General features: G+C 41.6%; 1 protein-coding gene across 1 annotated transcript in view; it reads right to left on the bottom strand.

Annotated features, from left to right (window-relative positions):
- Window positions 1–15,849, bottom strand: part of PAPSS1 (3'-phosphoadenosine 5'-phosphosulfate synthase 1) — a 74,508-nt gene that overhangs the window by 42,256 nt on the left and 16,403 nt on the right. Inside the window, exons 3-5 of the mRNA XM_065405035.1 lie at window positions 12,569–12,804; window positions 10,587–10,725; window positions 8,857–8,975 (exon numbers count right to left, since the gene is read on the bottom strand). Coding sequence (XP_065261107.1) covers window positions 8,857–8,975; window positions 10,587–10,725; window positions 12,569–12,804 — 494 coding nt within the window. The remainder of the gene's footprint in view (window positions 1–8,856; window positions 8,976–10,586; window positions 10,726–12,568; window positions 12,805–15,849) is intronic.

The raw sequence follows: 15,849 nt of genomic DNA, 5'->3' as shown, positions 1-15,849 counted from the left end.
AGAAAACTCTTTCAGACACACCGACTGTCGTGATCAGAACAAGTCTGTTATCCAGGGAAGGAGCAGTGCTCAGAGACCTCAATTAATCATTGTGTTCCAGCGGGTGGATGCTGGGCTGAACTGGGTAGATTCCTTCAAAAAAATCTGCTTCTTTGCATTCACCAGTTGTGGGAATGAAGACTATGCAAGTGGGCATCCATCTGCCAATGGATGAGATAGGGTAATGTGGATGTAGAGTGGGTAGGAGAAGAATACTGAGTTACTGGACAGGTATATGTAATGGTTTTTTGACCCACTAAGGGCCAACGGGCCTGGGGCCCAACCATCCCTGTTCTGAGCCAGAGACCTATTAAGAACAGGTGTTTGGGTCTGGTAGAGGGGATTATCAGCTCCAGCTGGGATGGGGGGTTAGGTGATTATAGGAATCAGGTGCATATCAGGCAAAGACTGAAGTTGCTCGGTTTCATGAGGGGCTCCAGGATGCAGATTAACCCCTGTGACAGGAAGACGGGGAAGAGTTGCCAGGAACAGGGAAGCTCTGGCAAGAAGCCCTGGAGTCAAAGGAAAGGTAGCTGTTTGACTTTGCTGAACTGTTTTATTTTGTGGTTTGCTGAAAGTTATCAATGCAACGAATAAAGAGTGCCCTGAAGAAAAGGCCTGAACAGACTGGGCATAGTATTTAACCCTAGGCTCCCTATACAATGAACGGGTACAGACAGGCACCTAAGAATGGGAACCACAAAAACCAGCACACTAGGCAGGGAGACACCTAAGGTAGCCAGTAGCAGATGCCAAGGAAAGGGGTGTGTCCTAAGCTCTGCCCTTTTCTGGGAGTTAGGCACCTGAGTCCAAGTTGTAGGTAGGTGCCTCCCCCTGCTTAAAATCCACAGCTTCTCTCCTGGAGTTAGGCACCTAAGCAGTTTTTTGCAAGAAATGCCAGAGCAGGCGGTGGTGATGCCTCCCTTATTACTTAGAGCACTCACTCAGAAGGTGAGACACCCAGGTTCAGGGCCTCCCTCGGCTGTAAGGAGAGAGGGTTTGAACAGGTATCCCCCACTTCTCAGGACAGTGTGAGTGTGAGACGACAGCCTGGTGGTTAGCTCTCCTGAGAGGTGAGGTCCAGTTGTCCTGCTCCAAATGGCTAATTAACTAACCAACATAGAACAGCTTTAACAGGGGAGAGTGAGAGACCCACAGAAGAATACCCCATAGCTCAGTTTTAGGGCACTCTCCCGATTGGTGGGAGACTCAAGTTCAAACACTCCCTCCCCGTCAGGCAGTGGGGAGACTTGAGACACAGGGAACACACACAAGGTCAAACAGTAAATGATCTAAGTTGTGAGAAGAAAGAGGCGGTCATCCAGCTGCAAAACAGAATTATCTGAGGACAGAAAAAATGGGAATGCTTTAAAGATAAGCCTTCATTATGAATTTTAGATGTTTCAGTGTCCTACTCTGCTTGTCCCTGGTTCTGAGCCTAGAAATAGGATGGGAAGCAGATCATAATGCTCCAATCTGAAGTAAATGACGGATGCCTTCATTTGTGTTGTGGCTTTCTGGTGGGTTGTTGAGACTAGGAATCGGACAACATTGCTCTTGAAGTTCTTTCACAGCTCTGCAGCGTACCACTCAAAACAGTGTCCAGGGACCTCAGATGACCAAAGCTATAGGTAGTCCTTTTTCTCCCGAACGGAGAGAGTCGGCACTAAGTGAGTGTCTAACTCCAGCTAGGGTGAGTTAAAAGATCTGTAGATAGTGCTGAGGCAAAAGAGAGCAACTTCTGACCCTGATCTAGCACTTGATCTAGCAACCACGTGCAAAGAGGTATTTTCTCCTGTTGTACGTCAGACTACTTCAAAAAATCCCTTTCTAGAACTGGCAGGGGCCAGGATTTTAAGCAGACTTTTCTAATGACTGAATAACCTCAGCTCTCCATAAAGTTTCCTATTGTATGACACCACAATAACTCAGAACTGATTGTCTGAGCACCTGACTTCACGGACCAAAACTCCATACATCTGCCTAAAATAGATCTGAATCCCATTCCCCACAACCAGCAAGACAGAAGCCTTTCGACTATGTGACTTTTAGGCTGAGAGAGAGACCATACTTGCAATACAGTCCACCCATGTTCATGCTGCTTGTGAAACCAAGTTGAGGCACATATTGTCAGAGGACAGTTAATATTTTTCGTTAAACTGATGCCACCTGCGATTTTATGCTCAAATGAAAGGACGGAAAGAATGCCTGCCTGGACGTAGCTGTCTACAAAGGGGCTGTATAATGAGAAGGTAAAAATCTCCCCCGCCCAAATAGAAGATATCAAGTCCCTGACCACCATGGAAAATGGCTACATTTATCTTTATTACCGATACCAGGTTAAGTTTTGACTACACACAGAGGAATTTTCTGGCCTTATACAATGGAGAAAAGAAATGGTGGGCAGAAAGGAAAGGGGAGTTAAGGGGACAATCTCTTCAAGAACCTAATGTAGCCCTGGACAAAGCCCTGGACATATTGACCTGAAGTGTTAGTTTGAACATTGGAAATGAAGTTTGGAATGGTCCTCAATAATGCGCTGCAACAAGAAGGTCTTGCTAAGCCATCGGCTGCTGCAGAGACAGATAAAATCGTAGGTTATTTCAGAAAGTGGGACAGTCTCCTGTTGCCAGTAACTGACAGATCTGGTTCTGCCCCCACGCTGCAGTACCGTTGTAATGAATCTGTGGACCTCAGCATAAAGGAAAATAGCTTTCAACCCACCTTAATATTGGTCTATCACAAAACAATACTTCATTTTATCATGTTAAACCGTTTCTTCTTCCAAATAAATACAGCAGCAAGGTGGACACTGATCTATTATCCCTACATGAATGTCCCAGGGAGACTCTCTGTGGCTTATGGGTGACTAGTGTTCCGCATCAAGTTAACAGAACACACTGTTCAGTATTTCAGCAACACTCACAGGCTAAACACAGTGACACAAGGCAATTGTTTTTGTAATACAACTTAAACATGGTGTTCTATCCTGTAATAATCCTTTTCCTGTATTTTTTACCCCACACTGTGCATTCACAGTGACAGATTGTGACACTCCAAAATAAATATTAATGAGTCAATACTGTTAAACACTCTTTTTGTTGTTGCACATTTGTATTTATGCTATAGAAGTCAGTGCTGTGCACATTCATATGTTATGTTTGTTGCAGTTTATTTGAGCAATTTTTAAAATGTATATCTTTGGATCTTTACCTTAAGAGGTATATAGCTCTACTAACTCCTTTTCTGTAAAGTTATAACATGCTGTACAGTATTAATAATTGCTTTGAATAAAAGAATCAGCTAAATGATTTGGTGGTGATAATGATGATGATGATAATAATAATAATAATAATAGCAGCATTTTGCTCAGTTAGAATGTTGGTATGGTTCTGTTCCATGTTTAATATGTTCAAAATCTAAAGAAGTTACTTACGGTAAATGAGACGTTTCTCAACTGAATTAAAAAAAAAAAAAAGATGGTTGTCTACAACAAGTTGATTTCATCCACACATTGCAATTCCCATTGTAAAAATCAACCACTTATAAGAATTGAATCATCTGGGATGTATGTGATTCTTCTAAAAGGAGTGCACTGTATGAGAATAGAAACAACCCTAATTTGAACTCTAAGAATTCACCCAGAGGTTTCCTTGGCCTTTGTTTCAATTTCAATATTAACCCCCCTGTCACCTATTTCTTAATACCACTATATTACTGTCTAACTAAAAATATATTAAATTACGTATTCTTTAATCAAAATTAACCCCTGGAATGCTACACATAGTTGTCCTTTATTTTGCTGAAAGAGGTGGTCACTGCCCAAAGCGTGGCCTAATATCATCCTTTCCCAGCAGAAGACTCAGTGACACCACTGCAATTTAAACGTGTATTTTATACATTTTATATACCGGCAGATTACTGGTTATCATTCATAGGGTGGGCAGTGTATGTCCTGCATGGTATTGCTGACTCAGAGGAGGTGAAACTATGATCAATACGAAATTTGAGGGAGACCTACTGACAAATAGCTTCTTCTTAGAAACACCACTGAGAAACTGGCTGATGAGTAGCAATGAGGTTCTAGGCACCGCAGCTTGCGTAAATTATAAGAAAGTAACTATCACCAAAACTAGATAAAATACAGAAAAGCATAGAAGACAAGAGTATTTTGCCAAAAGACAAAAAAAAAGCCAGAAGATATAGGTCCAAATTTTGCTCTGTTACAACTCTACAGATCAGGAGCCACTCCAGTAAATTTAATGAAGTTACTCTAATTTTACAGTAATATGATAAAACCAAACTTAGATTACAGGAGACACGAAGCCATTTTTTAACCATCTCAAGGATGTTGCTAGAGACAGAAGCTTTTCCTCTTGTTTGCTGAATAGACAACCATAAATGCATGTCTTTCAGACACAGAAGCTATATTTCTATAAAACACTATTTCAGGCTACGCAAAACCAGAGCTCATTTCAAGTGTGACAGCACTTTATCAATGCCGAATATAGGAAGAGAGGAATTCTTCCTACTTATAGCCAATACAAAGTAAGCAATCTGTTGGCATGTATACTGAATTATACCTTTTTGTTTAAAGGAGACCCAAACGCAAGTATCTTGCTGAGCTTTTGACACTCAAGTGGATTGGAGAGTATGGGGCTTTGAGTTCTGAAGGCTCTTGTGATTCAGACTCTGCCCATATCTTGGTTTCCTTAGTTCACAGTTACTGTAATATCCTGAACCTCACAGCTACCATAAATTTGTTTGTTTGGATTTTTGGGGGGGGGGGGGGTGTTTTTTTTAAATAAAGGCTAATACCTTTTTTGTTTGTCAAGGCTTTTGGCATAGCGCTGAGATAGTGCTTGGATCTTATTTGATTGATTTTGTCTTAATAGCTGTTCTTTGTTGTGAAATGTATAAAACACTACAGGGGACGGTGTTTCATACACAATGTGTTTTTTAAGACTGACAGAATCTAGGATGTCACATCCTGGAAAGTGTGCCAGCTAGGAGAATTTCCTCAGAACAGATTATGGGACCATGTGTAACTAAGCAAATGAAGGGAATGGAAAATAATTAGCCCTAAACAATAAACAAAAGAAAAATAGCTAGCAACAATATCGCTGGTAAAATTAAGCACCCTTCAGGTATGTCTACACTGCAATTAAAAACCTGCAGCTAGCCCATGGTAGCTGGCTAAGGCTAAGGGACTATTTAATTGTGGTGTACATGTTTGGACTCTGGCAGGAGCCTGGGCTCTAGGACCCAGATCTCGGATGGAAGCCTGAGCCGGAACATCTAAACCACAATTAAATAGCCCCTTAGCCTGAGCCCTACAAGCCTATAACCAAAAGAAACCCAAATTCCTACATTTCATGTGTCCTAAGTCCTTTCTTTCCCTCCTCTCTTCTGATTTCCAGTAAGGTTTCTTCAAAACCCCCTTTGATTTCTCACTTCTCTCCCGTACTTCATTTTCTAGTCTCCCTCACTCCTTTTCTCCCAGGAGCCCCTGGCGATGTATTTTGTATCTTCTTCCCCCTCTGCATGCACACAGTCCCATTTCAGAGTCAATTTCTCATCAACTCTCCTTCCTGAATCCCACGGATGCTATTTCTTCAGTTACTACAGCTATATCACCAAAGAGAATATGAACCAAACCCAGCAAGAACATCTTCTGCTATTTCACTACTACCTTCCATCTTTTTGTGCATCTCCACAATTCAACTCTTAGTCTGAAACTCCCCACTGAAACTCATCTTCTCCTTCTACTTCAGTGGTTCTCAAACTATTGTACTGGTGACCCCTTTCACATAGCAAGCCTCTGAGTGCGACCCCCCCCTTAAATATATAAACAAGTGTTTTTAATTTATAACATCATTATAAATGCTGGAGGCAAAGCGGGGTTTGGGTGGAGGCTGACAGCTCACGACCTCCCAGATAATAACCTCATGACCCCCTGAGGGGTCCCGACCCCCAGTTTGAGAACCCCTGTTCTACTCCTATTTGTGGCTCTCCATGCCTAGTGGAGCACCATAGTGGAGGACTGTACCTGTACAGTAACTCCTTGCTTAACGTTGTAGTTATGTTCCTGAAAAATGCGACTTTAAGTGAAACAATGTTAAGTGAATCCAATTTTCCCATAAGAATTAATGTAAATGGGGGGGGGGGGTTACGTTCTAGGGAAATTTTTTTCGCTATACAAAAGACGTGTGTGTGTGTGTGTGTGTGTGTGTGTGTGTGTGTGTGTGTGTGTACACACATATATATACAGTATAAGTTTTAAACAAACAATTTAGTACTATACACTGCAATGATGATTGTGAAGCTTGGCTGAGGTGGTGGAGTCAAGAGAATTATGTATGCATTTAGCACAGATTTCAGGAAGACATCAAAGTTGCTTGTTTCCGTTCAAAAAATTGGTCATCTGAAATTCAAGAAATACTAACATTTTGCATAAGGATTGCTCCATAGCTATTTTAAACAAAATCAAATTTTTTAATCCTGTCTTCCCTCTGCTGCTTTTCCTCTGCCTGTCCTAATGGATTGCTAAAGAAGAAAATCCACATGCTTATTACAGGTAAAATACTACTCCTAATAGATTCTTAAAGAAGACATAATTCACTTGAGACTAGGGCGATGTCTACACTACAAATTACTTCGGTATAACTTACATCACTCAGGGGTGTGAATAATCCACGCCCCTGAGTGACATAAATTATACTGACGTAAGCGCTGGTGTAGACAGTGCTATGTGAATGGGAGACGCTCTTCTGCCAACATAGCTACCGCCTCTCGTGGAGGCAGGAGTTAAGCCGATGGGAGAGTTCTGTCCCATCAGCTTAGAGGGTCTTCACCAGAAGCACTACTGCTGCGCCACTGTAAATGATGTAGTGTAGACAGTCTCCGGCACAGCAACACTCACCTCCCTTATGGATTCACCCTCTTCGTCCTTCAGGGGAGGAATGGCAAGAACGTCTCCCATGCCCTTCCCTGAATAGTTATTCACTCTCACTCTTCTTAATAAGTGCTAAAGTATGGCCTAAGCTAGGGGCAAGGTAAACCTGTTTAATTGAGACAAACGCCAAATCCTATTCAGCATAGCAGACCCAATGCCCTAAGCAAAGAACTGGAGGCTCGTTACATGGGCTCACACGCTGCGTCTCTCTTGAATTATGAAGTTTTAAGAACAGAGATGGCTTTTCCTACTAGGAAGTGCAAGAGATCCTGTGATCAAGTTATTACTAGCATCCTATATATGGCAAGTAATGCTTCCCTGTATGAGAATATTCAGAACATGATGGCCTATGGTTAGGGTGCTACCCTGGCACTCTGGAGGCCTAGGTTTAATTCCTTGCTCTGCCACAGTCACTTGGGGATCGGAGACACAGAGACTCTGTAAAATAAAGATAATAACACTGCCCCTACCTTACAGAGGTGCTGCAAGGATAAATACATTAAATACTGTGAGGTGTTCAGACGCTACAGTCAAAGGGGTGGCTTTATGTGACATACTGGGGTAAAATTCAGACCAGTGAGGGGCTGTGTCATCCTTGCTCTGCGACCTTGGGTGCCTTACAATGGCTTGCTGAAGTAGCTCCCACCTTGGTCATTCAAACACAGCAAGTCACATCCTGTGTGTAACTGCAGCCTGCCAGTTACACTCTGGCTCTCACCATCCTTGGTTATACTGCAGGGTAACCACATCACACCCCCATTCCCAGATTCCCCTTCCCCTCCCCCAAAATGTATGTCCTGTACTGCCCAGCTCTCTCGGACTGTTCAAATGTATTAAGTCAATTATTCTTTTAAGGGAATAATGTACCAGCTTATTAACTTAAATAGTTACCCAGACCCTCAACTTAAACACACTGGATTAGATAAAACAAGTATATTAACTACAAAGAGAGATTTTAAGTGAATACAAGTAATGAGGCATAAAAGTCAGAAATGGTTACACGAAACATCAAGCTAAAACGCTTACTGGTGCCTAACAAAGTATATTAGATTCAAGCAAAATTTCTCACCACATGCTTCCAGCAAGATTACTAACCAAACTCTTCAGGTCAGGACCCACACCCCCTCCCATCCCCTCCAGAGTCCAATGGCTGTTTTCCTCTGTCTTTTTAGGTGCCATGCCAGAGGCAGATGGGGGGCAGAGGGGTCCCTTGGGGTGTTTGCCCCTGTTCCTCTTTTAAAAGCTTTTCCAGTTGAAAACTAGGAGACTGCCCAGTCTCAGGAGGAAAAAATCTCCATGCTGTTTCTGTGCTAAGACGCAAGTCTTTGTCCCTACCCCACTTTTTTGTAAATAATGGCTACTTTGTAGGTAATGGCTCATTAGCTTTGTTGACACCTGGCTGGGGCATCAACTTGCCCTTTGTCTTTGAGAAACTGGTTTAACCACTCCCCAGACTTAACTGGGAGATAAACTGAAATCATGGCTGAAGAGTATGTTCATAACTTTATATATAAAGTTGCTATATGCACTTTACCATGATATTACTGATGAACAAGTTGTGAGGCATCAGAGCTCCTCACTTTTTGCGTCTCTCAGCTTGGACAATGAAAATAATTAAGTTTCATTTCTGTTTGCAGTCTATTTCCATTTTCAGGTTCTTACTGCTACGATGTTTGTTTTTAAGACGCAGCAGGGTGTTTTTAAAGACAAATGTTTACAGTGGGGTTTTTTTTTTAATTGTGGGGGGGGAAATTTATTGCTCTTTAGTTTTATAAAACTTATTTTTAAAAGAATTCGAATTTGGAGATAAATTTAAATCAAAATTTAAATCAATATCAGAAGACACCACCACATCTCCTTACCCTTTCTTGAAGAAGTTCCACTACTTGTTGAATGCAATCATTCACGTCACAGGAATCAGTTTTCAGCACTAGTTCTGGAGCCTCAGGCTTTTCATACTCCGAGTCAATGCCAGTAAAACCTGCATGACAAAAGACAGAACTGAAAATTCCTCCATACTTCAGACTGGTTCTTATATTGTTCGACTGTAGCTGCTTGGCTGTAGGCAGACACACGGTATGGCAGAGTATGTAGTTTTAACTTCTTTGACACAATTTTGTATGGCTTATTTTTTTTAAATGAGACCGTTTATTATCACTGCCTGATCTTTCTAAATGCACCCTTCTACAGTAAGTAACAGAATATAACATGAATGAGGAAGAAGGAAGCAAAAGCACAATGTGCAACAATCTTGAGTTACTAGTTAGACACCCTTTTGGCTGTCCTTACTGTAATTGCTTTGATATGAAATGCATTGTTAAATAATCTTTACATATTTTGCTTATCTGCACGCAAGATTGGTTAACAAGTTTTTGATTCAACAGGCAGAACTCTAAAGGGCAAAACATCACAGTGGTTTTTCTGGCACATTGGTATGGCTAATAGAGCTGAAGTAGTTAAGTGAGCTAATAAAGCCTGCTATACATGGCTATTACACGCCTAAAGACTGTATTTACATCCCAAATCAGACACCATATCATTTTCTTTGCCCTCTCTACTTAACATGCTAGTCTGAAACAGAGGAGCTTCTAACCAATCATGCTATCATGCCTCTCATCCAGGGAGGCAATCCCACAATCACCTCCACGGAAATCCAGATATGCATTAAGCAGTCTTTGATTCGATAGCTTCATCTTCTCTAGAGAAAAAGATGGTGGATTCTCTGTAACTTGAAGTATTTAAATCAAGATTTCAGTAACTCAGCAAGAGGTTATGGGCCTATTGCAGGTTTTGTGGTCTGCAACGTGCAGGAGGTCAGACTAGACGATCATGATGGTCCCTTCTGCCCTTAAAGTCTATGAGGTCGAGTAGCTGAAGCGGATACTGTACAACACTGTTTTGCTTCCAAATACAGGCAGAATGACTATTGCTAATCACTACAAGTTGCAGGACTACTATCCAGCAAAAAGGCACTTCTATGAGGTTATCCTTAAACAAAATTGCTGACTGATTCCAATCCATTAGGATATGATTTCCAGCTTTTTAAATTTTTTCTAGTGGGGCTTATTTGTGATATTAAAATGCAACAGGGCCTCAGCACACAACCATAGCTTCTTCAGCACCACAAAAATAAATTTGTAAAAGCGTTCTTCATGATGCAGCTTTACAGAAGGAAGGATTGTGAATGTACTTCTTTTCCATTACTTTTTTGGCAGGCCATTATGAGCATTACAGTACACATGGAAACTAGATCAGGGCCCCACGGTGGTTGGCACTGTACAAATACAGAGTGGAAAAACTGTTCCTGCTCCAAAGAGCTTATAATCTAAATAGAGAAGACAGGTAAAGGGTGGGAGGGGAAACAGTCACAGAGAGACAAAGCAACTTGCCCAAGGTTACACAGCAGGTTTACAGCAGAGCAGGGAATAGAAATCAGGTTTTTTTGAGTCCAAGCCCAGTGTCTATTCACTGGACCAAAATGCACCTTAATGAAATGTGGCCTGGAGTGTGCCATTTATTTATTTGTCCATAGAGCCAATCATTACAACATCAAAGTTTAGCATGGAAAAAATGTGACTATACTTAGATTCACCTTTAATTTCTCCAGCCCGGGCTTTTTTGTAGAGTCCTTTGACATCTCTCTTTTCACAGACATGCAGTGGAGCATCCACGAATACTTCAAAAAAAGGCAAACTTGCACCTTCATGAATCTGCCTGGCATTGCTCCGATCCTGAACAGGGAGGGTGGAAGGGGGAAAGAAACAACAGATTTTAAATAGAATTTTGAATCAGAAAAAAATAATTAAAGACCAATATTTGTAGGGCATTAGCTTATTTAAGATAAGGGGGGAGGAATAGCTCAGTGGTTTGAGCATTGGCCTGCTAAACCCAGGGTTGTGAGTTCAATCCTTGAGGGGGCCACTTAGGGATCTGGGGCAAAAATCTGTCTGGGAATTGGTCCTGCTTTGAGCAGGGGGTTGGACTAGATGATCTCCTGAGGTCCCTTCCAACCTTGATATTCTATGATTGCGATCACAAAATAGGGGGGAAAATAGATATGTTCCTTTCATAAAGTACAAACTACATATGATTAGTGGGTCTGCTGCTTTCTGCATAGTAAAATTGACACCAAATTCAGAGGTAGTTTATACAGAACTGGATTTTTATACCTAAGTCATATGTACAATGGGATATTCTATTTCCTATTCTCCCCCACCCCCACCCCCAAATATTAGACATTACCCCCCATTGAGAATAATACATCTACCCCATCTCATTGACGCCATGAAGGGATGTGGCTTACTGCCCATGAATCTTTCAACTCTTCTCAATCCCCCACCCCCCTTTTTGGGGGGGGTTTCCACTGAACACAAACTTCCATCTGCACGCATCAACCTGACTAGGCTTGTGCAGCCCCAAATACCACATACACATTTTACAAACATGGTCCTGCTCAGAGCATACTATTAGTCACAAAATTCCCAATCATTAGCCATCATTAAAAAAGCAATTCATTAAAATATTAAACATAGATTTCTTGATCCCTAACCAAATACACTTGTTGGATATGCACTGTTGTGTATTTTTCTCATCTCTAGAACTTCTGGCCTGCTGCAGGATCCTGAACTCTCCAAACTATTCTTTAAAGAATAATTTGCACCGCAGTACCCAAAGAAATACTGAGGTAATTCTCACTTTGAAACTGTCACACTATAGACCTCATGCATAAAAACTACTTTAAAAGATGCTCTCTGGTGTCCATTCGCCAAATCTCTCCCCTTCATTCACTGAGTAGTACATCTCCACACACATAATGAAAAATTCTTAACAGTACAAAATGTACACACACATTTAGGCTGTATTTCCAAAAAGCCACATCTAAATACACATGCAAAACTGCATACAACAACAAACTGAACAAGTCAAACACAGTTACCCATTTTGCAAGCTCAACTGCATATTTTTCTTGCACAATTTAGGCACAATTTTGGGAAGTAAAGACCATGCTGTATATTTGGGGGAAGGGGAAGGGGCGGAGAGGTTTTAACAGTCGAATTATGTTTTCCAGATGAAGCATATTCTCCACCTTCTCAGTATTTAAAAAACAAAGAAATCCAGATGGCTCTAACCTGGACAAGTGAAAAAAACACTGAAATTTTGGTTTGTCTTTTCTCCTTTTCCCCTCTTGTCCTAATACCAAATTTGTATCTCTCAGCTGTGACAAAATTACACTGAAAGACAGCTACCATTTTAAATTTAGTAGAAGCAGGGACTGCACTAATACTGAAAAAAGTTCAACTTGTCTAGGAAATTCATGAGATGTCACCTACAGTTGTATCTCTAAGGCAACTCAAGGAAATTCAAGCTTACATACTAAAATTTTAAATTATATTTATCAACTGGAGAGAGGCTAAATGGAGGATTCCTAGAGCTCAAACATTTTCCTTGAGTGACATTAACTTATATTTTACATGTGTTTTCTCCAGGGAGACTGGTGATATGAACATATTCGTGGCACAGCAAAACTATTGCATCCTGTAGCACCATAAATATGTATCAGGGCAGTATGCTTACCTGGGTATAAGGAGAGATAAAACTAGCGATGCACACCAGACCAGCATCTGCAAACAACTTAGCAACCTCAGCAATACGTCGGACATTTTCTTCCCTGTCTTCCGGACTGAAGCCCAGATTCTTATTAAGGCCTTGGCGAATATTGTCACCATCCAACGTGTAGCATGGAATATCATGGCACACTAAATACTCCTCCAATGCCATGCTAACTGTGGTCTTTCCAGCCCCAGACAGCCCTAAACAAATCAAAAACAAAAAAATGTTAGACCAATTCGCTATTCAACATACATCACTTTAAGAAATGGGAGAAAAATTATGTTAAACTCCATCAGCTTCCTCTATTTATATTCAGTCACTCTCTCATACACCCCTCAAATATTTTTAAGCAGATGAAGGAAAATTGAGCCAGAGGCTATATGAATAGGAGCTCCACAGTCTACAATAAGAAGCTGCTTATTGCCCTGCTACTTTCTCGTTCCAGACTTCGACTACCGGCTGGCAGGGGCCAGCGGACGGAACCCCAGACCGGCAGCGGGCTGAGCGGCCTGGGGTCCCGACCGCCGGCCCCGCTCAGCCCACTGCCGGCCTGGATGGATGGAACCCCGGGCCGACAGCAGCCACCGGCCCACTCAGCCCGCTGCCAGTATGGGGTTCCATCTGCCGGCCCCTGTAAATGTGAAGTGTATTACTGGCACATGAAAACTTAAATTACAGTGAATAAATGAAGACTTGGCACTCCACTTCTGAAAGGCTGCCGACCCCTGATCTATGGGATCCAACAAGAATTAGGTTTCCATTGTGCTGTCCAAACAAGTAAAACAGAGGGAGCTCATCATCTGTAGAACCCTCTGAAATCCTCTATACCAGTTTTAAAATCATGTATTGATTTGTACACAGAGATAGCCTTAAACAGTTTTGCATCTCTTATAGACTTTTAGTAGGATTTTCAAAAGCGATGATGCACCTTAGGAGCACGTCCCATGGAGAGTCTTGTGATCCTAAGTCACTTGACAGTTTTGAAAATCCCATCTTTTTGTAGTGCAGCTTCAAGGTTTTTCTGAAACAGCCCTTCCAACTCTCTGCCTGGAGCCTAGACTGGCAATAAGGGGCCAATTTCATCCTGTGAATCCTGACAGAAATCAGTATTTTTACTTCTGGTTTTCCTCCAAGTCTGCTTACCTAGGTTCTTAGAATTTGCCATATTTATATTTGGAACCAGCAGTGAGACTTGAATCAATCCTGGTGGTGTATTTCTAGTCCTAAATCAGCAGAGCTATCAGTCCATCCTCTTGAGGCACATGACTTCCCCTAATAGTCTTTTTCTAGCATTCTGTTCCCATAGACCTTAATCCTCCTACTCTGTCCTTTATCCCACCTCTTTCTCAACAACAAAACTGAGGGACAAAGATTTCATTATTGAGACAGCTTCCTCGAAAGGTGGTCATGTAGGCAGCTAAGAATAAGTCCTTACTGCAACTGTCTGGAAAAGCTGTTTATGGATTACTGGGAGCCAGAGACATGGTCTGCAAACTATAACAGTTTAAAATGAAGTCTTGCCTGGTTTAGTGAGTTTGAGTTACAATGAAGTTGTACTACAACTATAACAAGTTATATTAAAAAAGTTATTTAACAAAGTTTTTGACTTGCATATTGTATTTAAAAATAAAAAACTTTCCCCTCTTTTACAGCTTTGTGGTTTATTTATCTCTTTCCATTCCAATTTTTGTCAGAGGGACCAGCGATTAAAAACTTATCTTGGCTCATTTATGACTAAAGCAGCATAACAACATGACTTCCACACTTGCAAGATAATATCGAAAACATTAGACTAATCCAGGTCATGTCTATGAAATACTTGGTGCTCTCGGCAGACATAACATGCAACTCACCCAGCAGACAGAAAAGGAGTCTACTAGCCTGTGTGAAAGTGAAATGAATTATATTAAAGAAACAGAATGAATTAAAGAATGCTGTATGTGCCTTTAAGTAGAAATGAGAAATGCTGCGATCCAGGTGTCAGGAAAGCAGACATTAAGATAGAACAATTGCTCCACTTAAGGGCGATTGGTGAAGTATTAGCCTTAGATCGATAAGAGTTAGTAAGGAAGTAGGATATGCATGTTGTGCTCCAGGTAAATTTTACAATTTTGCTCTCTTTGTCCCTTTGTTTAGTTCGCGCCCTTTTATCTGTATAAATAAGACTGTTTGGGTCTTGCATGGGGGGCTCACATTATCTGAATGTATTAGCAGAGAGCTGTGCTAATAAAACAGAGTGGTCTGACAAACTGTGAGTCCTGAGTCTAACTTTGACACCTGTTTGAAGATTACCACTAAGGCTGATCAAGACTGGTGCATAATGGTGTAGAGATGTGGACAGCAAGGGCATCAACCTCTTATTACCCAAAGAGTGGATATGATATAGCAGGCTGCATTCCAAATGTGCTGCTTGACTGGGCTCCTTGGTTGATGTTTTTTCTACCTTTGTCATTATCAAACCTTTCACACGAGTTTTATTTACGCTAGGGAAATTTCCCATTGTAACTACAGTTTGTTCCCCTAAAACTATAACGCCACATCTTGTGTCCACACCCAAGAGTGATCCAAACTGTTTGCAAGTAGGGTAAATTACTGTTTTATTTACTTTTTTCAATTTCAGCCTTTAAGAACTCCACATCAGAGAGTTCATTTAAAGCTCAAGGTAACATTGATATATATATTATATATTAATTAATTAATTAATTAAAATAACCAACCACCACAGGAGTTAGGAAATACAGTCCTCCAAAGAAGCAGCACCTCTCCTTCCTCCCACAATTTCTTTTATCCCTGGTCATCTGACCAATACAGCTTAAAACCATGACTGCATTTTCCCACTAAACAGAAATCCCACTGGGTCAGCACTCAGCCAATGCCCATTCAAACAGATGGGCTTTGCACTGCACCTGGAACACCTACAGATTCAGGCTGTCTTGGCCCTGAGAGATGTGGGGGTGAGAATATACCAAAGAAAAAGGGCCCTGAGAGACAATGCTTTGCCAGTAGCCTCCTCCCACTCCGGGCAAGTCTACACTTGCAAAGTTACAGCACCAGCAGTTACAGCGCCGCTCAGAGAGCACCAAAGGAAAACCGCTGTTGTGTGTTCACACTGACAGCTGCCCGCGCAATAGCGTGCTCACACTTGCAGCGCTATTCGGAGCGGTGCACTCTGGGCAGCTATCCCACAGAGCACCTCTTTCTCTTTTGCCGCTAAGACTTGGGGGAAGGCAGAAGGGATTGCGGGG

This window comes from Emys orbicularis, chromosome 5, assembly GCF_028017835.1.
Source record: "Emys orbicularis isolate rEmyOrb1 chromosome 5, rEmyOrb1.hap1, whole genome shotgun sequence".
NCBI lineage: Eukaryota > Metazoa > Chordata > Testudines > Emydidae > Emys > Emys orbicularis.
The sequence above is the reverse complement of the archived record's forward strand: the minus strand, read 5'-3'. Positions and strand labels throughout refer to the sequence as shown.